Source organism: Giraffa tippelskirchi, chromosome 5 (genome assembly GCF_054371585.1).
Source record: "Giraffa tippelskirchi isolate mGirTip1 chromosome 5, T2T-mGirTip1v1.2.pri, whole genome shotgun sequence".
Taxonomy (NCBI): domain Eukaryota; kingdom Metazoa; phylum Chordata; class Mammalia; order Artiodactyla; family Giraffidae; genus Giraffa; species Giraffa tippelskirchi.
The window spans coordinates 135,904,912-135,927,934 of record NC_137279.1 but is presented as its reverse complement, the minus strand read 5'-3'; the positions used below and the strand labels follow the sequence as shown (position 1 = coordinate 135,927,934).

General features: G+C 41.4%; 1 protein-coding gene across 2 annotated transcripts in view; it reads right to left on the bottom strand.

Annotated features, from left to right (window-relative positions):
* The window catches only part of MCOLN2 (mucolipin TRP cation channel 2), a 61,013-nt gene that overhangs the window by 23,963 nt on the left and 14,027 nt on the right, over nucleotides 1-23,023 (bottom strand). For both annotated transcript variants that reach the window (XM_081490059.1, XM_081490060.1), the window contains exons 2-7: nucleotides 20,910-21,069; nucleotides 14,220-14,393; nucleotides 11,718-11,871; nucleotides 4,050-4,134; nucleotides 3,327-3,423; nucleotides 1,111-1,210 (exon numbers count right to left, since the gene is read on the bottom strand). In XM_081490059.1, coding sequence (XP_081346185.1) covers nucleotides 1,111-1,210; nucleotides 3,327-3,423; nucleotides 4,050-4,134; nucleotides 11,718-11,871; nucleotides 14,220-14,393; nucleotides 20,910-21,069 — 770 coding nt within the window. The remainder of the gene's footprint in view (nucleotides 1-1,110; nucleotides 1,211-3,326; nucleotides 3,424-4,049; nucleotides 4,135-11,717; nucleotides 11,872-14,219; nucleotides 14,394-20,909; nucleotides 21,070-23,023) is intronic.

The window sequence follows — 23,023 nt, the reverse complement described above, 5'->3', positions numbered from 1 at the left end:
GCCCCTGGAGGAAGAAATGGTAACTCACTCCAGTATTCCTGCCTGGAAAAATTCCATGGACAGAGGAATGGTGGGCTACAGTCCATGGGATCGCAAAGAGTTAGACATGACCGAGTGCGCGCGCATGCACACACACACACACACACACACGTATTATATAGCTGAAAAGCCACAAAATTAGTCTAATTTAAAACTAATACAAAATAGTCAGGAACCATAAGTATTTTACATTTTAATTTGTTCTAAGATTTGGTCAAAGGCAGGTTCAGTTAAACAAAACTTGTAAATGAAAAAACACTGACCACCCATCGTTAACATCATCCAAACCCCTCAACAAGAAAGGGGTCTCAGGAGCCCACTTTAACCTGTGGATCAAGAAGTTTTTTATGAGTAATGACTGAGTAACGGACCAGGTTTGTATAGGCTGCTCTCTGGGCTCTGAAGGCCTTGATCCTGCTCCATTGTCATGGGCTCAGGGCAAATCAGATCTTTTCCCAGAAGTGTTGCTCTACTGTATGTCCTGCTCTGTCCCTGTCAAAATGAACCTTTGCTTTTCTGACCCTCATATCTTGTGCCTCCACCACTTAGTCTGATCCAGGACAAGCTAGAGATTTTCTAAGCATGTCAGTGTCCCTCACGAAGGGGTTTTCTTTCTTTCCGAGAGTGCTAGCAATGACTGTCCGCCAACTCTGGCTCTCAGGGCTCTGCTTTACACAGTCATTCATTTACTACTCAACATCCTGGAAAGTAAGTACTACTGCTACTCTCACTTTTCAGAGAAAGATGCTGAAACGTGGAGAGGTGAAGGAATTTGTCCAAGATCACAGGCACAGGAAACAGAACCAAAATCCAAGCCCAGGCAGTCAGGCTCTAGAAACTGCTCCTAACTACTGGGCAACACAGCCTCTCCTGTAATCCACATTTGCTGAACTGAACAAAAATGCAAAGCTTCAGAGTATGCTTGACAGAAGCAAATGCTCAAAGTGTGGTTTTCTGGAGCTCTTTCTTCTTATTATCATCCAAGCAAACCCTTTATATACCCCCAAATCCCCAAATGAAGTGTTAAAGATCATTCACAATCCACAATGGGCAAGCATGTAACATACTTACTAGATCCAGAGATTTTCAAGTCTTTACATTCCTCGATTTTGGCATCACTGTTAAAATAGATTTTGATTTTGCCACTGTGAGCTTTATTGTCAAAGATAATCTAGAGACACAAACAGATGAAGAGGTTACAACCCAGCAGAAAGTATGACGCATTAGATGAGCTCTGCTTAAAATATCAATGGCATCCAAACGGCATGCTGATCCAAAAAGAATCAGACCAATGGAAATGTCCTCATAACATGATTCCTTCACAACTTCCTATTATTAATGAAAAACTGTGGTCCAAAGCAGGGGTCCCCATCCTCCAGGATCTAATGTCTGATGATCTGAGGTGGAGCTGATGTAATAATAATAGAAATAAAATGCACAATAAATGTAATGCATTTGAATCACCCCAAAGCCATCCTTCCCGACTGCTGCCTCCCCCAGTCTGTGAAAAAATTGTCTTCCATGAAACTGGTCCCTGGTGCCAAAAAGATGCTGGCTCAAGGGGTGTATACATGAAATTCTACTAAACCCACATTCAGATTCAGAGAAACCCTAATGCAAAATAGCCAACTGGTCTGAGGAATAAAAATGAGAATTCACCACCAATTTCTGACAAGAGAACACAAAGATGTCATTTATTACCCTGAGTGGAATTTATAAGCATTTGCTTCAATTTAGTCATTTGGGTATGAGATTCTAGGCTTTTACTATGCTAGAGATTATTTTTCTATTTGCTTCAAGCACTACTTATAATGTTTTCAGCAGTGTTATGTACAATGCTTTCAGATGTGGCAAAGATTGCTCCAAGGTTATGGGGTGAATTTAAGATTTCTAAATGCCCTCAATCTTCCACATTATATATCAAGCATTTAAAGTGTATAAGTGACATACACAGAGTATGTTAGGACTTAAGAGAAGCATGTTCGGGGCCTTCCTGGAGGGAATGAGGCCTTGAATGCCAGGACTAGTGGAAGTTTAGTCCTAGCTCCTCGTGGCTCAGATGGTAAAGAATCTGCCTGCAGTGCAGGAGACCCGGGTTCGATCCCTGGGTCGGGAAGATCCCCTGGAGAAGGAAGTGGCAACCCACTCCAGTATCCTTGCCTGGAAAAATCCCGTGGACAGAGGAGCCTGGTGGGCTGCAGTCCATGGGGTCGCAAAGAGTCAGGCACGACTGAGCGACTAACACTTGTGACTTGTGACATAGGTATAAAAGTGAGGTTTGTATAGCTTAATTCTCTAACCTCTGGTTTGGTCATAGAGATATTCTTGGATTACACTGAGAATATGTAGCAGGTATGTGGTTTGTGCTCAAAGATGCTCACTTGTGGGTTCAATCATAGCTGAACCTACACATTCAGCTCTCCAAGCTCTTCGCCTTGGATTTTATAATGCGTTTTGCAACGTGTGGGTCACCGCAGGAGACAAATCATGCTACTTTCTGCTCCAGACACTCTTCCCTACTTACACATCACAATTTGTAATTACTTTTATTTCTTTGTTGACCTGTTTTTCTGTCTATCTTTCTCACTAGGGTGTAAGCTTCCTGAGGGCCATGGTACCTCTAGAGCATGACAACCTGCCTGCTGCCTCGTAGGGACTCATTGAGCACTTAGCGATTGTTGTTAAACGAAGCACACTTCTGAACTGCTAAAACAGCAATGACACACAACAGCCAGTTTAGCATTCAGTTTTGCCCATCACTAAACATGAGAGAAGGAAGGGGGAAAGAGGGAGGAAGGAATGAAAGAAGGGAGGGAAGAAAGGATTCCAAGGCACATGCCTGCCCGTCCAAAAATAAAAGCTGCAGCAATTGATGCTTTGCAGACTGGCCTTTGGATCAAGGGGGCAGTTTCTGCCCTGAGGTTTGAAAACATTTGCTACAACATTTGCAAAGACCTTCCTTAGAAAGCAGGAAAAACATTATAGACACTCAAAGCACTGGTCATAAACTTTAAAAAAAAAAATAAGTATTAGGAGAGTAGGAAGTCAAAGTCCACTTTGAAAACTCCTCTTTTCAACCCAGAAATCTAGTTTTAAAAAGTTGGAACAGGTTTGCCTCATTTTTAGAAGTCACAGCCTCTGGACCAACGATGCTATAGCATGGCATTCAAACTGTTTTAAACACACTTTTGTCTAATACATCTATAGGTAGGTGCACTGTACACTCTGCACCTACAAAAGGAGTCAAGAAAAAGGATAAAAAGTGGCTTAGTGAAACAGATACTTGCCATATTCTGAAAGACGTAACAGTCTGGAAGCTCTCGGGAATGAATCGTCTGCAGGTCAATGCCTTTGAGTTGAAAGGAGATATCAACTTGCAAGAGCCTGAATAAAAACATATTACAAGATATAAATTGTCACAGTCTTCCTACTCTCCCTTCCCCACCCCTGTGTCCTGGGGAATGAGACTTAAAAATGTATTTACTGGGGCTTCCCTGATGGCTCAGTAGTAAAGAATCCACCTGCCAAATCAGGAGACATGGGTTCGATCTGTGATCTGGGAAGATCCCACATGTCACAGAGCAACTAAGCCTGTGTACCACAACTATCGAGCCTGTGCTCTAGAGCCCGGGAGCCACAACTGCTGAAGCCCGCACGTCCTAGAGCCTGTGCTTTTCACTGCAACAAGAAGCCCTCGCACCACAACTAGAGAGTAACACCCAGGCATCGCAACTAGAGAACGCCCGCGCAGTGTTGAGTCTTCATTGCTGCGCGGGCTTTCTCTAGTTGCTGTATGTCTCAGGGAACTCAAACAGGGGCTCTGTATCAACCCAGAGGGGTGGGATGGGGAGGGAGATGGGAGGGAGATTCAAGAGGGAGAGGACATATGTATGTCTATAGCTGATTCATGCTAAAGTTTGACAGAAAACAACGAAATTCTGTAAAGCAATTATTCTTCAATTAAAAAATAAATTTGAAAAAAATTAATTAATTTTAAAAAGTGTATTTACCGATAAAATTCTAGTCTGAAGAATGATGAATTCTTCCAGTCCTGAGGGTCCTTGGAGAGGGCCTCAAGGTCTAGGTGAATGCAATCTAGGGCCATGAAAGAACCACAGTGACAGTCAGGTAAGAATCAGATGCTAAAACTAGAAGGCCAAAGCGTGATGAGAAGCAGGAGGCTCACCAAGTTCCAAAGCATCTTAAATATTTATTAATCACAACAGGAAGACGAGCAACTTTACAGTGGAGAACCTGGCAGGTCCCACCCTAGCCACATGATCAAAGTTAACATCATCAGGAGTGAGATAAAGAGACATCATATGCCTCCTGAAATAATGTACTATCTGTGTGGCATTTCCACACCAAATACATAACCTCAATCCAGTCACAAAGAAACAGGAAAACTCAAGGGAGGGACATTCTACTCTCTAAAAATGTTAAGATCATTAAAAAAAAAAAGGCCCCAAATTTAATTTTTCTCCAGATTATAGGAGACTAAAGATACATGACACCCAAGCACAGTATGTGATGCTGGATCAGAAAGTTGGGTGTGGCTTTTGCTGTAGAGAATATCAGGGCAACTGATGAAATGTGAATAGGCTTTGCAGATTATACTGTTGTATCCATGTTACTCGTGTTTTTGAACACTGTATAGTTTGGAGAGAGGCACACAAGTATTTGGGGCTTCCCTGGTGCTTCAGATGGCAGAGTCTGCCTGAAATACAGGAGACCCAGGTTTGATCCCTGGATCAGGAAGATCTGGAGAAGGAAATGGCTACTCACACCAGTATTCTTGCCTGGAGAATCCCATGGATAGAGGGAGCCTAGTGGGCTACAGTCCATGCGGACACAACTGAGCAACTAACACTTTCACTTTTCTTTCTTTATACAAGTATTTAGAGGTAGAGACACCATGTCTGTCCCTTATTCTCATGTTTCAGGAGAAATTTTTATATGTAGGAAGAATGATAAAATAAATGTGGTAAAATTTACTCTTTTAGTTAAGTACCTTTGTTTGGCATTTGGGAAGGCTAGATGAAAGGTATACAAGGACATCTTTGTGCTATCTGGCAAGCTTTCTGTTTAGTCCAATACTTTTTCCAAAGAATAAAATTAAGAGAGAGGAAAGGAACTTAGATTGTATTCAAATAAAAACAAATTAGGAGCTGTAAACTATATAAGAATGATTCCAAGACCTTCACATAAAAATTAGTCTCATTGTTTTGTAGCCTAACACCTTGGCAGGAAACTGAGGAGGCCTGGAGACAATGAACACCTTTCATGGTCAGTGCCTTTCAAGGCCATCCAGCCCTGATGCCAGAACTGGTGTGAACCAGCCTGGCTGATTCTCATCCGGGCTGTTGCTGCACCTTGGTCCCGCCTCGAAAATAGGAAAGTCAGGGCCTCCTGCAATGCCAGACACTAGCTAGGTGCTCAAGAATTGGGGTAGGGCCCATGGGTTGTTCTCTGAAAATCTTCTGCCACAATTCGACTCTCTATTTGCTTATCTATTCCCTCAACTAGAGGACAAGGTCTGTGAGAGCAAGGGCATAACTGTTGTGGCTGTTAAACACTGCTTAGCACATAGGACACTCAAACTAGGGAAGATACACTTACATTTCATGAAAATCAGGTATTCTGGTCCAAAACTGAGGACATGGAGCTGAATGGACAATTCAACAGCCACAATATTTAAGGGCAGGTGTCATAAGGGGTGTCTCCCTGTGTTTGGCAAATGGACCATTAGGGTCGAGAAGCAATTCAGTGCTGGTTTTCCTGACTGGGCCTTGATTAATACAGTGAGGACAGATAATCAAAAGAAACTCACTTTTTATAGAAAAAGACTCATGATGATGAAAATAGCAAAAACATACAGGGACTTACTCTCTGCCAGGCATTGTGCTTGGGGTTTGATATGTTCTCTTGTTTAATGCATCATCTTGTTTAACCCCTGAAGCAACCTTGTGAGATGGACACTGTTGCTGCCATTTTACAGATGGACCAACCAAGGCACAGAGAGGCCAAGAAACTTCCTCAAGGTCACACAGCTAGCTGGTGGCCAGCCAGAATTTAAGTCCACATGTGCTCAGTTCCAGAGCCTGAGCTTTTCACCAGTACACTGATGAGGCTGACCCCTGAGCTTCTATTTCAGAAACTCAAGAGACCCAGGCTTTCTACCTGATGTTCAGTAAATATCTGCTGAAAGCTTTCAGAGGCCAGGCAATGAAGACAGCAATGAACAAGATAGACAAGGTCCATATGGAGCTTATACTGTAATGGGGGAGATAAACCAAGAATGAAAAATACACACAAGATGATCTCACAGTATACACACTACTGCAAAGACAGAACGAAGTGACAAGGGATCAGAGGGTGGGGTGGCCCTACCTGGGGAGAACTGCTGGGAAGGGGCTTTGAGGCACTGGGGCTGTTTGAACTGACCCCTGAAGGAGGAAGGACCCCCAGCTGAGCACAGATCCAAGGGGAGTGCTCCAGACAGAACAAACCTTGTGGTACACATATACAATGGACTATTACTCAGCTATAAAAAAGAACTCATTTGAGTCCATCTGAATAAGGTAGATGAGCCTAGAGCCTATTGTACAGAGTGAAGTAAGTCAGAAAGAGAAAGACAAATGTTGTATATGAAAGCATGTGTATGGAATCTAGAAAGATGGTACAGATGAACCTCCACTGCAGGGCAGCGATGGGGACGCAAACACACAGAGAATGGACTTGTGGACACAGCTGGGAGAAGGAGAGGCTGGGACGAAATGAGAGAGTAGCATGGAAACATGTACATTACCATATGTAAAATAGATAGCCAGTGGGAATTTGCTGGGTGATGCAGTGAGCTCAGCCCAGTGCTCTGTGACAACCTAGAGGGGTGGGATAGGGTGGGAGATAGGAAGGAGGTTCAGGATGGAGGGGACATATGTATACCTACGGCTGATTCATGTTGATGTATGGAAGAAACCATCACAATACTGTAAAGCAATTATCCTCCAATTAAAAAATTTTTTTTTTCTTTAAGTGAGCACTAAGATCCAGGTCAGAAAACTCTTGACTTGTTTGCGGGCTTCCCTGGTGGCTCAGACGGTAAAGAGTCTGCCTGCAGTGCAGGAGACCCAGGTTCAATCCCTGGGTCAGGAAGATCCCCTGGAGAAGGAAATGGCAACCCACTCCAGTATTCTTGCCTGGAAAATCCCATGGATGGATGAGCCCGGCAGGCTATAGTCCATGGGGTCATAAAGAGTCAGACACGACTGAGCGACACTAAGATCCAGGTCAGAAAGATCTTGACTTGTTTAACAAGCAGCAAAGAGGTGGGAACAATGAAGTAGGGGTAGGTATGAGGGCATGAGGGGAGGCAGATGGTTGGCCAGTACTACAGGGACTTGAGGGTTTTATTCTAAACAGAACAGGAAGCCACTCACAGATTTTGGGCCAGAGAATGATATGACTCCATTTCCCCAAGTTTTAAAAAAAATATCATTCTGATTGCTGAGGGACAGGGCAGTGGGTGAAGATCCAAGCAAGAATGACAGAGGTTTAGAGTACAGAGGCGGCAATGGAAACGGAGAGCTCAACACATTCAGGTTTGGGGCTTGAGCAACTGGGAGTATGATGGCATGATATGAAAATACTGCTTTTGTTTTCTGGGATGGGGAAGAGTAAGAAAGAAACAGGGTGGCAGGGGTGGAGTGGGGGAGGTTTGAAATGTTCTGTTTGAACGCAGCAGATTTGAAATCCTTGGTAGTCGTGTCCCAGTGGGGTGAATGGAGGAGGAGTCTGGAATTCAGGGAGGAACTGAGCTCAGAGAGGAGGGGTGTGACTTCTGAAAGCTGAAACGGGTGGGCCCTGATGCTGGGCTGGGGGGAGGGGGGCTTTGACTACTGCCTCACCTCTGTAACACCAGGCTGACAGGGAGTGGAGAGGGGCTGTGCGAGGAGGCTTGCTGATTATGGTGGCAGCATGAGTGTGTTCTGCTCTGGCCCGTTTCTCCATGGGCATCAGCAGCTGGGGCAGTGGGGCTCACCAATGGAAGACCCCGGTGATGGTTGGGAGGATTCAGGAGAGAAAGAAGTGAGAGAGGCAAGCGCCTGCCCGAGCGGCTTTTGTAAGGGAACACACTGATGGGTGGACTAACGCTCAGCTGGTAAAGAATCCGCCTTCAATGCGAGAAACCTGGGTTCGATCCCTCGGTCTGAAGATCCCCTGGAGGAGGGCATGGCAACCCACTCCAGTATTCTTGCCTGGAGAATCCTATGGACAGAGGAGCCTGGAGGTCCACAGTGTCGCAAAGCGTCAGACACGACCGAGTGACTAAGCACAGCAGAGCGCAGCCTACTGATGGGCAGAGGTGTCCTCATGTGTACAGGGTGCACTGAAGGCTGACGGTGATGGATGGTAGAAAATGTGTGAAGTTGGTGAGAGAGATCTATGCAAAGTCAAAGGCCTTCAGCTGGGGAGTACGGAGCCGGTACTTCCCAAGTTTAACGTGTGTACATATCATTCAGGGATCTTGTTAAGATGGAAGTGTGGACTCAGCAGCTCTAAGGGGCCCTGAGATTCTGCCTGTCTCACAAGCTCCCAGGTGAGTTCCATGTCACTGGGCTTGGAGAAGCAAAGACCCTTGGTCACTAAATCACGGCATCACCAAGTCTGACTGAGCCTCAGTTTCCTCAACTGTAAAGTAAAGTTCAAACTGAGGATATTTAAGGCCCTTCTACCTCTAACATTCTTATTCTAAAGGAAGAGGAAAAAATAACATTTAAATTAAACTGATCTGAGTAAATGACAATATTCTGAAAGGAGGAATAATATGTTAAAAATCTGTGTGCCAGATATACTATCCTAGGTCTTTCTCTCCTGTACTTCATTCATTCTAAGACATTAATTTTTGTCACTCTCAATTGTTTCTAAAATCAATGAGTCTTTTTTTAAATTGATGACACCTTAGATTCAGAGAAATGTGGCAGTATATGTTAGTCAATGTTATACTATCTGTAAAATTTGCCTTATACAAGTCTACTTGATTATTCAGATTCTTTCATTGTGATAATAGAGTTACACTTTATTCACACACACACTCAGAACTCTGGAATCTGTCTTACCTTATGCTATAGTCACGCACGTGGTGGCAGCAAAACCTAAGAACTGAGGGTTTTTTTTTTAAGAATGGCAAAAGCCCTAAGTAAAAAAAACCATCAAACCTCAAACAGAACAAACTGGTATTGGAGTAGCAGCCTCATCACTCAAATACCTCTCATTTACAGGGCAGAACACTGGAACAGATGGAACAACAACCCTCCCAGAGACAAAGGGAGGGTGGATTGGATATGTTCTTAAAATGACAGGGGCTAATGATGAAATGGTCATAATGTTTCGTGCTAAGAACATGTGGAAAGGACAACTTAAGAAATTCAAAATTTGCAGTATAGAAAGTGAAGCACCGTATTAGAATGATAGCCATCTAAATGTTGTAAAAAAAAGTTATTTTAACAGGATTCACAACAGTCTCCAGTGAAGCTGAGTTGTAAAGTGACAGGTCTAGAGCAGACAGGGGGATACACCCTCAGCATGAATTAAGAGAAACCCTTAGCTTGAACAGTTCTATCAGTCACGCAACTAAATATAAACCCACCGGGAAAGCAGTGCACAGCAGATCTCTGCACTGAGCACAGTGAAGAATGCTCCTCTTAATTGGAAAGAAATTCATGAACAAGTCGTCTAGGACAGCTTCTGCTAATTCACCTACTTAAACTATAACGCCACACCACTAAAGTCAAACTCAATCCCTATTTATACTGTCTGCAGGCTTCCTCCAATGTGTCTAAGGCCAGAAAGTCTAAAACCCAGTATCAAGTGTTTTTAAGGATATTTTTACACCTTTTGAATAGATACATCAAAAAGTTCTCTTTGACAAGTTATTCTGAATAAGTCAAAAGATACAATCAGCCAGCTTCAGCAGTCTCTTAAAGTCAAATTAATAATCAACTTCTCTCTATTTGGTTAAAAATGATCCATATGATAGAAGGGAAGCGACCAAGAACACCACTGTCTGAAAGTCTGGGGATAAATCCTGCTTTCTGCACTACGTCTCACCCAGCCACTCATACCTACTTTGGCCACATTTCTTTAATCATTTTTTTAAGAAAAATCAATTGAGGAAAACAACATATGAATCACTAGAAAACCATCATATGATTCACCCAATTAAGTCTCACATTTTTAAAGGGACAAGTGGCTAGTAGTTTATTGGACGCAGAGGGTCACTGGACAAGCTTTCAGCTCCACCTCTCAGTACTCTCATCACAGTTACAGGAACTGCCCATGGTGGGGAGCACAGCTGACAGCTCAGGAAAAAGATTCAGGGTGAAGCTGGATCAGCCCCTGCAGACTGACTACAAAACAGGTCTCAGGATAGAAGATCCTGTGCTGCTGCTGCTGCTGCTGCTAAGTCGCTTCAGTCGTGTCCGACTCTGTGTGACCCTATAGACGGCAGCCCACCAGGCTCCTCTGTCCCTGGGATTCTCCAGGCAAGAATACTGGAGTGGGTTGCCATTTCCTTCTCCAAGAAGATCCTGTGAGGCAATAAGATAAGGCTGCTGGCCACAGAATTAGCTATTGATGGGTCTCTGGAAGCAACCTGACAGTACTGGATTGGGGCTGTTTGTTTTAGAGACAAGAGGACGGGACACATTTACTCATGAAAGATTCTAAACAGATAGCCTGCTGAAAAAAGCATGAGAACCTTTGTTTTATATGGATGTCCCTCTATTATATTACCAAGACATCTTAAAATCGAGTTACAGGAAATATGGGCGAATGAACTATGAAGCTCTCTTTAATAAAACTACTCCAAATTTACACGGCTACTAGGATCCTGATTCCTGACCTGTTAGCTAATTGAGGAGCCATGACAGATTATCTCTGCAACCCTAACCCTTGTTCATAAAACACTGAATGCCTGAGGTGTGGAAACTGTGCACCAGAGGTTTGCTGAATGAATGACAAAATTTCCAGAGCCTCAAGTCAAATACTTTGCATTTATATATGGTATGCCTTTAAATTCTTAACAGCATGCCACAAAACAATTCTACCTAATGAGATGTTAACTTTTGCCAAACAATCTCCAGAGAAAATGAGTTATTAATCACAGTCCTCCTTTGAAGAGCATTAATATATTTAACAAATGATCCACTCCAGTATTCTTGCCTGGAAAATCCCATGGACAGACGAGCCCGGAGGGCTACAGTCCATAGGATCTCAAAGAGTCAGACATGACTGAAGGACTGGGCGTGAGTATACATGCAAAAGCAAGCATATCGAGCATTTTAACCCACAATATGTCATTTAACAAATACAGACTCTTTTTTTTTTTTTCAAAAAGCCTAATCACCCCGTCTTGGAGGGAAAAACTTAAACAGGAAACACTTGTGCATTTACCCTAAAACCAACAACCCTGAGTTGCACCAAAGAGATCCACAAATGTTCCTGGTCCAGTCACAGCAGACCCACAGTTTTCTGAGCCAAAGCCCTTGGCAGGCAAATGTTAAAGCCTCAGATAGATTAGCTGAGTGGTTTCATTTGGGTTGCCTGTGCACGAGAGGGCTTTTCACTCTTACCACAGAAGATGATAAAGGCATAGAATGAAATTACCATTGTGTTACCTATTTCAATGTCGCTGTCAATATTCAGTGTCTCATTAGAAGGAAACATGGTCCCTTTCTTGTAATGCTGCTTACAGACTTTTAAAGCAATCCTGTTGTCTTCACTTTCTCCATAACCAAGGGTCCCCAGAGATAAGTTCCTTAGCCGATGAAACTATTAAAAATAGTTAAATAAAAATACTTATGAGCCTAACAGGTTTCATCAGAAGTTATAGCACATGGAACATACATTTAACTTTTTTTTGTTTGTTTGTCTCATATTTCTCAACAGAACTCCCCAACAGTAAAATACCACAAGGTAATTTTCTCGGTTTGAGTAAAAACACACTGCCCCACAGTACCTGAAACTAAAGTAAACATGTGGACAGAGGCTCCCAACTGCTGCTGCTGCTGCTGCTAAGTCGCTTCAGTCGTGTCCGACTCTATGCGACCCCATAGACGGCAGCCCACCAGGCTCCGCCATCCCTGGGATTCTCTAGGCAAGAATACTGGAGTGGGTTGCCATTTCCTTCTCCAGTATGTGAATGGGAAAAGTGAAAGTGAAGTCGCTCAGTCTACTCAGAGCCAAAGCCAAGGTCCTGCCTATCTCTCTGACCTCCTAGCTCACTATGGGCCACTGGCTCCACCCACCACCACCCAAGCCGTGTGGGCCTCCATGCAATTCCTGGAACTCTCAAGGCACACTCCCGCCTGGGGCCTTTTATGTCGCCTTTGCCTAGAAGCCCAGGTTATCTATCTGCAAGGTTCACTTCAGACCTTGATGCGAATATTATTGCCTCCAGGAGGCCTGTCCTTATCACCCAATGAAAATTATAAACATCTATCTCCGGTATACAGACATCAACAGGCAGTCCAATCTCCTCCCCTGCTTTATTCCAGTTATCATTTTTGACATACCTCTGAGGACCCAAGCCATCCACACCCACAGCTTACATTAACACAGTTTTCACATCTGCTTATCTGCACTAACAGGGTTTTACTGGCCCCCATCTCACCAAAGAACTGGTGCTTTTGAATTGTGGTCTTGGAGAAGACTCTTGAGAGTCCCTTGGACAGCAAGGAGATCAAACCAGTCAATCCTAAAGGAAATCAACCCTGAATATTCACTAGAAGTACTGATGCTGAAACTGAAGCTTCAGTACTTGGCCACCTGATGTGAAGAGCCAACTCATTGGAAAAGACACTGATGCTGAGAAGGATTGAGGGCAGGAGGAGAAGGGACTGACAAAGGATGAGATGGCATCACTGACTCAATGGACAAGAATTTGAGTAAACTCCAGGAGATAGGTGAAGGACAGGGAAGCCTGGTGTGCTACAGCCCATGGGGTTGCAAAGAGTCAGGCACAACTTAGCGACTGAACAACAACTATCTTTATTAACATGGATATATTATTCCAGGAAACTTTTCCCCAGGAACTTAAAAACAATAACTGTGTTGTTTATTTCAGAAACATGGAAAAACCTCAAACAAATGACCGATTTGATGATTCAGTCTAACAACTTCCAAGACACTTTGAATACCTCCCCAAACCCTCATATTGCTATATCCACCAATCCTAAACTATTATATGATGACCTTTACCCAATTCTTATCAAGCTCCCCTCACACTGAAAGACCTGCCTTAAACCAGACTTCAAAATCTATATCTGGAGTTTGTACTCTGCACTCTACGGAAAATAGTCAAGGGAGCACCTCTGTTACTACTGTTAGCAGTGAATTTAGTTTTGTTCTCAATATATTTTGTTTTGTTTGTTTGTTTTTGGTGGGGTGGTGTTTTCAAGGAATCAGCATTTAGTACTATTTCACTTCTTTTCATTTGCCTGGCTCTCCCCTCTGGAATTAAGTTCTGTAAGGACAGGGGTTTTGTCTCTTTTATTCATGATGTATCCCCAGTGTGTTGAATAGTACCTGGTACATAATAGGTACCAAAATATTTATGGATTGAGTAAATGGATGAATGAATGAATGAACAAGAAAGAGTAAGTATTTCTCCCCTTTAAATACTTTCTTCAGGCCTACCAATCTGGTTTCTCAATACTGCCTAGGTATGTCATATCCTACTCCATATTCTTAGGGTTCAGCTAGGCTTATTAATGCTAAAACATCAAAATTGAGACTTAGAATCTTAGATTTGGTCTCTCATTCATCAAACCTTCTGAGAATATAAGTCTGTTTTTAGCTATTTGGCTATTTGATCTGAGATAAAGTAATCTCCCAACAGAAGTGGGTGGGAAGGGATAAATACAAATACAAATCTTAAAAAATAAAAATTTAAATTGGCAAAATCTATTGTATGGAAATATAGCTACAGAAATAGCAATAAACACTTTTTGGCAGATTATGTAAAATTTAAATCAGAATATGTTATATATATCTTAATATGTTATATATACCAGAATATACGTATAATTTTTTTGCTAAGACAACAAGGTCAAGGTCAAGGTCAAGTATCAATATATTCTTCAAGTTTAGGTATTAATAATTCGCAACCAAAGACTTGCCTGATTAATAGCAAAAAAGATGCTGTCATATGTGTCCTCCTGGGTATACACACTGCAGCTGTAATCATCTTCATCTGAACCAGAATATCCTTTCAAAAACAGGTGCTTAAAAGCAGCAATGTTTTCTTCTTTGAAAGCAACGACCAGCTGGTTACTTAAACCAAAACGAACAAGCTAGGAAAGAAAATAAAATAGAAATATGTGTATTTTACCATCTTCCAGGGAAGGCAAATGCCTTCTTACTATCATTAACCCTCACCTATAAACATCAGCAAGAAAAATCTCACTGCTTTGGTTTTTATTAATCACATCAATGTCAAAAGACAAGAATTCTTCCCCTTAGAAGCAACCTCATCAAGCTACATTAGCAATATGAAGTAGCATAAAATTAGAAGTGACCACTCCCAATGACTAATACCCTTACTGGCCTTTAATGACAGAGAAGGAGAAGAGAAAGGAGAAATTCAAGTCAGTTAAGCCTGAATCCATTTTTCTTTTTTTTTAAATAGAGATGCTATTTTTTCTTTTTAAAATTTTTATTGAATATAATTGATTTACAATGTTGTAATAGTTTCAGATGTACAGCAAAGTGATTCAATTATACTTCTATATAAATATATATATATTATTTTTTATATTCTCTTCCATTATAGGTTATTACAAGATATTGAGTATATTTTCCTATGACATACAGTAGGTCCTTGGTTAGCTAATTTGAATCCATTTTTCTTATACTTGCATTTCAAATTAATGGTTTTCAAAATCGATGTACATCTGACCCTTGAACAATATAGGGGTTAATCTAAGTATGATTTATAGTCCACCCTGAGGGTTCAAGGACTCAACCAACTGTGGATCATGGATTCTGTAGCACTGTTGTATTTACTACTGAAATATAGCTCTATCTATGTAAAAGTGAATCTGTGTGGTTCAAGCCTGCTATGTTCAACCATAGTTAGTAAACCACTAATTCTCGTGCTTTACTGTTTGATAGTCAAATCTAAATGATCTGACATTTAGAAATTGCAAGTATTTTTAAAAATCATAACTGTTTTGCATGTGACTTTTTAAAAACATTTTTGAAAAGTGGCCTATATAATACTTCCTCCGGCTAAGAGGTAATTGTCATCAGAGGAATTCAATTCCTCTAGCTCTGCAAGAACTCACATAAGATTTACACCTAAGAGTTCCTGCCTCCAAGATCTACAGCATCAAAGCACCACACAGAATAACAGGGCTGAGTGATGTCAAACCCACTCATTGTCACCAAGCACCCGCCTTCTTGTGATAGAACTTCTACTTATTCCCCTTTAAACTGTATCATAGCACAGAGTTAGATGCCAAAGGCTCTCTTCACCAGGAATGAGTGTATTCTTTCTGCCTTAAAGTTTTCCTCTTAGAATCTAATAAGGAGGGGAAATTAGCAGGCACTAAATGTTTACCCCCAAACCCAAGACATTCCACACACAAACAGCCTCTCTCTCCACTCACACTCAAATGGACACTCTCTCACACTCTCTTGCACACTTGCTCTCACACTCTCATAAATACTATCTCACATACCCTGTTTCATACATACAGCCTCACAAGTGCTCTGCTGCTCTCTCTCTCATGCACACACACAGACACACACATGCAACTGTAGAAGTCAAATCTTCATAAACCCTGGCCCACACACTCTTCCCCATCTCCCCATTTTATCTCCTCATCTGCTTTCTAAGACAATGAGAATCCAGAAAATTTGCCCCAAACCTTCACCCTGCTAAAGTCACCAAAACAATCTGGGACTCTGCTGTCATGTGTGAAACCAGCAAGTTCAACAAGATGACCTTGACATTTGTGTTACCTTCTGTCACTCCATGGTTCAATGATTCGACCTTTCCTATGAAACAGATGCTAATTTGCACACGCAAACTTACATACTCTTTTTAGTGATTTATGTTTTTTAGCTTTCAAATTTTGTCTGATTTTTTTAAAAGGCTAAATAATTTAAAATAGTTACCACTTTTCAGCAATTATCATTGTCCAGGCACTGTACTAACTGCTTTACCTGCACTATCTCATTTACTAACACAACCACCCTATGAAAATGTTACTACTGTTAACCCCACTTTACATATGTAAAAACTGAGATTTAGTCTCATTACACTGCCCATGTCACTTAACTAGAAAGAAAGCCACGTCTAACTCCAAAGTCACTTCTATTATGCTACATGATTTTCACCTGCAGAAAACTCTGATTTTGGGGGCCTCCCGTTCGAGGAAAGAATTTAGGTGCTAGCTTTCCAGAACTGCAACTGTTGTTGGAGAATGTACACAGATGACACTCTTTAGTATCTGAGCCTCACCAGATCACATTCTTCAAATACCAAGTCAAAAGATTGAGCAATTGCTAAACCCAGCTGTCCTAAGGAAGATAGATAAGAAGTCCCACAACATCCAACCTGTGCTGAAAATCAAGCAACCAAAGAACCTTTAGGTTCTTTCAAGCATGTGATGTCTATCAACGGTGCCTGCAAGGAAATGCTAGAAAAGGAAAGGTCATGTTGCTTTCAAAAGCTAAAAAAGTAAACCAGGGGACCAATATACACATGTTTGGGGGTTTTATTACGTACTGATAGACAGATGAATGGGTTTCCCAGGTGGCACTAGAGGTAAAGAATCCACCTGCCAATGAAGGAGACACAGGAGACTTGGGTTCCATCCCTGGGTCAGGAAGATCCCCTGGAGTAGGGAATGGCAACCCACTCCAGGATTCTTGCCTGGAGAATTCCATGGAAAATTCCTGGGTACAGTGCATGGGAGTCACAAAGAGTTGGACACAACTGAGCGCACACACACATGCACACGTATTCAGGAACTGGAATAGTGGTCATCACAATGTCAGAGTCAAGTACTGAGTCTGTCCATCCCATTTTATACACTTGCAACCTGAAGTTTGGTACTTTTTCCAGGTTGGAACAGCTGGAAGTGTGACAGCAAGTCTGTTGGACTCACCTGTCAGTTCTCTTGACCACTTGGCCATACAACCTCTCAAACTGAAAAGCTGCCAACTTAACTCTAGAAGAGGGGACATGAGAGTTCCTCTTCCCACATAGTTAGGCTAAAGAAACCCAACAAGTGAATGGGGAGTGAATAACTTGACGAAGACAGCAGCATTCAGTGCGCTGATGTTTTCAGCTACCATCTTATTTCCCTGGAGTAGGACATGGCAACCCACTTCAGTATTCCTACCTGGAGAATCTCATGGACGGAAGACCCTGGCTGGCTATAGTCCACGGGGTTGCAAAGAGTTGGACATGACTGAGCAACTAACACCACCTTATTTAGATTCAAAGCCCATTACCTCAACTTTGGGAATGAGAGAATATGGAGGTATAATCTCTGCTTGGACCCACCCCCATCTGGCAACAAGCACAAGAAATTCCCTCCATACTATTGTTCATAGAACAAGCCAAGATCCACAGGTATGGCCTCAAACCAGGTCCAGGTAGGATTCCCCAAGCATCTCAGTAGAGGGAAACCCTGGGGAGGAGATCCTGAGATCCCCTTCCTACTACGGCAGAATGAAACATACGCTACAGAGCAAGGGTGAAGAGATGATGGAGGGCTGGTCAAATGATTTTATTTTTAAGAAAAGAATGACAAAAATATTCATTCTAGCTCCACTAACTAGATTTTAAGATTTGCTGAGACTATAAGACAGAACAATAATCACACATTAAGTGCAGCCTGGCAAAGATTGTGAATTTAAGACCTGATTATGAAATCAATGGAGGAAAAAATATTCTGTGCCAGGTAAAAACAAGACACCACTCTAATAATATAAAAGAATACGGGAGGAAAAGAGCAGATCAAGCGAAAGAATGTAGACACTTCTCTCAAGATTATAAATTACTGCAGAATGCAGAGTAGGAATGTCTTTTACAAGATGTTTCTTTCCCATCAACCTTGATAAAACACCACCCATTCCATTAGACTTGAAAATGGAGTGCTAAAAGAGACAGAAAAAGGGGAGGAGGGAAAAGTGGGATTTGAAGGAAAGAAAGATATTCAAGAAATCCATTCCAATTATATATCACCCAAGTAGCAAAATTTATTAGAATGACCCTACAGGGGAATACAGGTTTAACCACCTCAGTTTTATTAGGGGAGGTAGGGTAGACCCACCCAAAAAGTAAATGAAGAAGTCCCAGAAATATTTTATTAAAAGTGAAACGAGTGATGTAGCCAGCACGGGGTACTAGTGAACCAAGAAAAACCACACGTTGAGCGATCAGGCAAGGCTGGTAGGGGAGGTGGACTTCAAACAACAGCTGAAAGATGAGGGAGAAAAGAGCCCCTCTGTACTTGGAGGGAAAACAAGGCAGGGGCCAGAATCATTGAGTGGGTCCATCTGGCTGGGACATGGAGAAGAAACAGGATATGAAAACCTATTGGAAAGGCAAGTTGAAGGAGACTATAGAAATCTATGAATTCGAGGCCACAGAGTCAAAATTCAGTTCTGTGGGAAATACGGATCCACGGAAGTTTCTGAGAAGAAGAGACATAATAAAAGCATTCTAAGAAAAATTAATCTGACATGAGTATTGAACGGACTGGTAGGTTTGGAGATAAGAAAGGAAGGCATAAGATGAATTCCAGAAGCAGCCTAGTTAACTTATGTGTATTTCTCAAGAGCAAACTCTGAGGATCTACATCTGGAAAGAAATATGAGAAAAAGAGTGCAGACTCTAGAGCCAGACTACCAGGTCTCAAATCCTGACTCTGCCTCTTCCTGGCTGAATGGATGCGTGCTAAGTTGCTTCAGTCATGTCCAACCCTTTGCAACCCCATGGACTGTAGCCCACCAGGTTACTCTGTCCATGGGATTCTCTAGGCAAGAATACTGAAGTGGGTTGTCACTTCTTACTCCAGGGGATCTTCCTGACCCAGGGATTGAACCTACATCTCTTACATTGCCTGCACTGGCAGGCAGGTTCTTTACCAATAGCGCCACCTGGGAAGCCCCTCCTGGCTGAACGGCCACATGCAAATTACTCAACTTTCTATAGCTCATTATTTTCATCTGTTCAAAGGAAGTAAAAATTGAACCTACCTCATGGAGTCCAGTGAGGCCGAAATGAACTAACACACATAAAGCACTTACTGTGCCTGGCACATGGAACTGCTAGGCTATGTGTGAACGTGTGAACTGTCAGCAGGGGTAACACATTCACAGCTATATTCCCAAGACAGTGCAGAGCATATGAGGTGCTTCACACACACCAATATTTTAAATTAACTAACAAGGTAAGAGTCTATGCTGGAGACAAGATAGTGAATATGGCAGAACATAAGGAGATGCAGTTTTGAAGGAAGAATCCATGGAATTCAGTAGCTATCAGGACCAAAAAGGTAAAGTCAAAGAGGGTGATGATATTTCATGCCTAGGTGAGTTAGAATATTAATAATAGTAATAGATCAAAAACTTGAAAGCTAGTTTGGCAAGAGAATTGGGGAACAATTAAAATTAACCAAATGGCAAAAGGAGACATTATTTCTTCTTCCAAGTAATACTGACAATGCACTACTTTATAGGTTGCCAAAATTAAAACTTCAAAACCAAGAATTAAAATGAAAAAAATTTTTAAAGAAAAAAAATCTAAGCATGTACATTTAAGAGTGACCCTGCCTCTCATCTTTGTTTCTTTGCAAGTAGCTTGCTTACCCTAAAATGTGATGAGCTGGTGCGGCATGTTATGCAGTGACAAGACCTCTTTATGAACAAAGAGTAAAAATGCAACTTTAGTTATGGCAGGAACCACCTCTCTCATTTCTAAAGCACATGGAGCTGCTTTTAGGAAGCTATTTATTTTTGTGTTCCAGAAATCACATCTGTAAAAACATGTTTACACTGATGACAGAATGATTATTTGCCCATGGAGACTAATATTCCAAAATTACCAGTACTAGTATTCCAGTACTGTTTTTTAAAGGACACGTGTTTCAAATGTAATTACATACAGGGAAGCCTCCCTAAAACTGGTTCGGCCCAAAAGCTAGATGACAACTTGGATGACTGTTGTGACATTGATAATAAAATACTTAACAATATGAATTTAAGCAAAAAGTCCCAATGCAGCCTTTATACACTTCTGATACACTTCTAAGCGCCTAAGCAAACACTCCCCAACCTTACCCTTGCCTGCCTGGGGAGGGAGGTGGGGTGTGGGTAAGATGGGGGAGTGTTTACTTACGCATTTAGCTACTGATGAAAAGAAAACTTAGCATTAGCATTCTGTAAATCCAAAATCAAAACAGTCCAAAATGCAGACTTCAAAAGTATATTTAAATAAGATATATTTGAAGAAAGATGAAAGATTTCAAGAACACAGATCACTTTGGACCAGGCAGCCTTCACCAGCCTTGTGCCTCATTCAGATATGGAAACCCTACCCACTTCAGATCTAACATTATCTATATTTACAGAACCTGTGAGAGATGACCTCAGAGTCCCTTACTAAAACAAAGTCGTCATCTAAACTGAACTTCAACCTACCATCTGCCCTCCAGAGTCAACATAATTTTAGAGGTTTATGAACATGAGTGTGTGGCCTTTTCAGGACAAAAGTCAAGTTGCAGAACACGGAAAAACAGTTTCAATTTGGGATAAGAATAAAAAACAAATGAACTGATAATATCATTTACCTGTGTGGTGACCATGACTATCTTCAAAATCTGCAAACCCATTTTCCATGGAATCTGTTGTCTGGCTCGGAATTTTTCACAAGGGTTCATGAAGTAAAACCTCAGGTCTTCTCTCAGACATTCTTCTTTCACCTCAGAATCAAGATGAGCCATTGCATCTCTGCCAAAGAAGATCAATTTTTAAATACACTGAACAGCCTGAAAACTCCTGAAGAATACTTTCCTTTCACATGTTTTACCCATTCTTTAAAGCAAAACTCTCTCCAACCAGCGAAATCCTTTTCATTTTAGAAATCTGAAAATGATTCAGGATCCTCTATCACTTGCCTTTACATATAGCTATCCATCTTGTTCCTAATGGCCACAATCGAAATTATAAAAATAGGATTTTATTTGCAAGACTTGTCAATTCCAACATCTTAATATATACCATTCGCATGTTACTAGAGTATTAACAAAAACTAAATGGGATACTTTCATGATATTCTAGGTATGAAATCCCAGAAATTTAGCACAGTCTACTAGAATTAAATTGTTACGGAAATAGAGAATCTCTGTTTTGTAACTCTGTTCTGAAAAGACTGTGTATCTTGCATGATATATCAGTGATTATGGGGACTTCCCAGATGGCACAGTAGAAAGAATCTGCTTGCTAAGGCAGGAGGTGCAAGAGATGCAGGTTCAATCTCTGGGTCAGAAAGATCTGTATCCTTGGAGTAGGAAATGGCAAACCATTCCAATATTCTTGCCTGGAAAATTCCATGGAGAGAGGAGCCTGGTGGGCTACAGTGCATGGGGTCACAAAGAGTCAGACACGACTGAGCCTTGGATCCTCAGTGATTATGATTCCAAACAATAAATCACTTTAAAGTTAAAATATCATCTCTCTATTTATGCCTACTCAGATATTTCTGTCATCTCATATATTAGAAAAATTTTGCTTTTACTATTTCAAGGACTCTGAACTCAGCAATGGGCACATGACTGCACCTAGGCCAAAAAGAACCAATGAGATGTGGACACAAGACTGTAATTATAGCCAATGGAAGAGATGTGGTCTTTCCACTAGGTAGTCCCTAAAGTGAGCTGTACAAAACATCCATCGGGAGAACAGAAAACATTAGTACTTCTATTTTATTCTTCATCTTAAAAACAAAAAAATTGAGCTCTACTGACAATATATAAAAAAGCAGTGGTAATATAGTAGCATATATTTTATTAATATAAACAAATATATACACATTGGGGATATGTGCTTAACTTTTAGTGTTGAATGCATAATCAGCAAAGTCTGGGGATCATAGACCTAAGGCATAGACTGAGTCTAGAATTCCTAGAAGCCATTTTAAATTCCTAGGTTAGCCATTTTAACCTAGAAGTCATTTTAGCCTATGATGGCTCTCCTGGAAGCCATCATAGGAGAGCTTGCCCAGGAGTGGAGCTAACAAAGAACAGACAAGATTGCCTAATGACAATGTTTGAGTTCCTGGAGCCAGCTGTGCCTGAAGCCATCATTCCAAGACTTTCAAATTGAGCCAACAAATTTGGGAGTTAGGCCTGTTTAAGTTCAATATCTGTTTCTTGAAACAAGAAATGTCTTGATGGTAAGTTTAATAAACAAATTCTATTAAGTTTAGCCATCATTCAAGCTACTCATTTCTCAGAAAATTTATATAATTGGGGGTCATTCTTGGGGATCTTTTCATCTGAAATATTGTAATGATATTTTATATTGACTTATGATTTATGTAGCTTGACTAACAAGTTTAAAAGAAACTCAAAAAAAGAGATGCTCAAAGAAAAGACTATATTAAGAGTTATTTTAAGACTTTTTAAGGCTTATACTTGGTTGTTAATGATTTTCTATTTTCAAGTTGATTTTTAGACCTCCTATTTCCAGAATTAATAGGCCGGGTTATTTTGCTGGAAAGAAGAGGGGAAGAATGAAGGAAGCTGGGAGGGAGGGTGGGAGGCAAGGAGAGAGGAAGGAGAGGAGGGCAGGGGCCCATACTGAGAATGGATGGTCACAACCCAGTCCTTCGAGCCTCGTGCCTGGGTGACCCAGGGTCAAACTGTCAGCTTGCTTGGTTCAGGGGACTTCAGACTGGCATTGC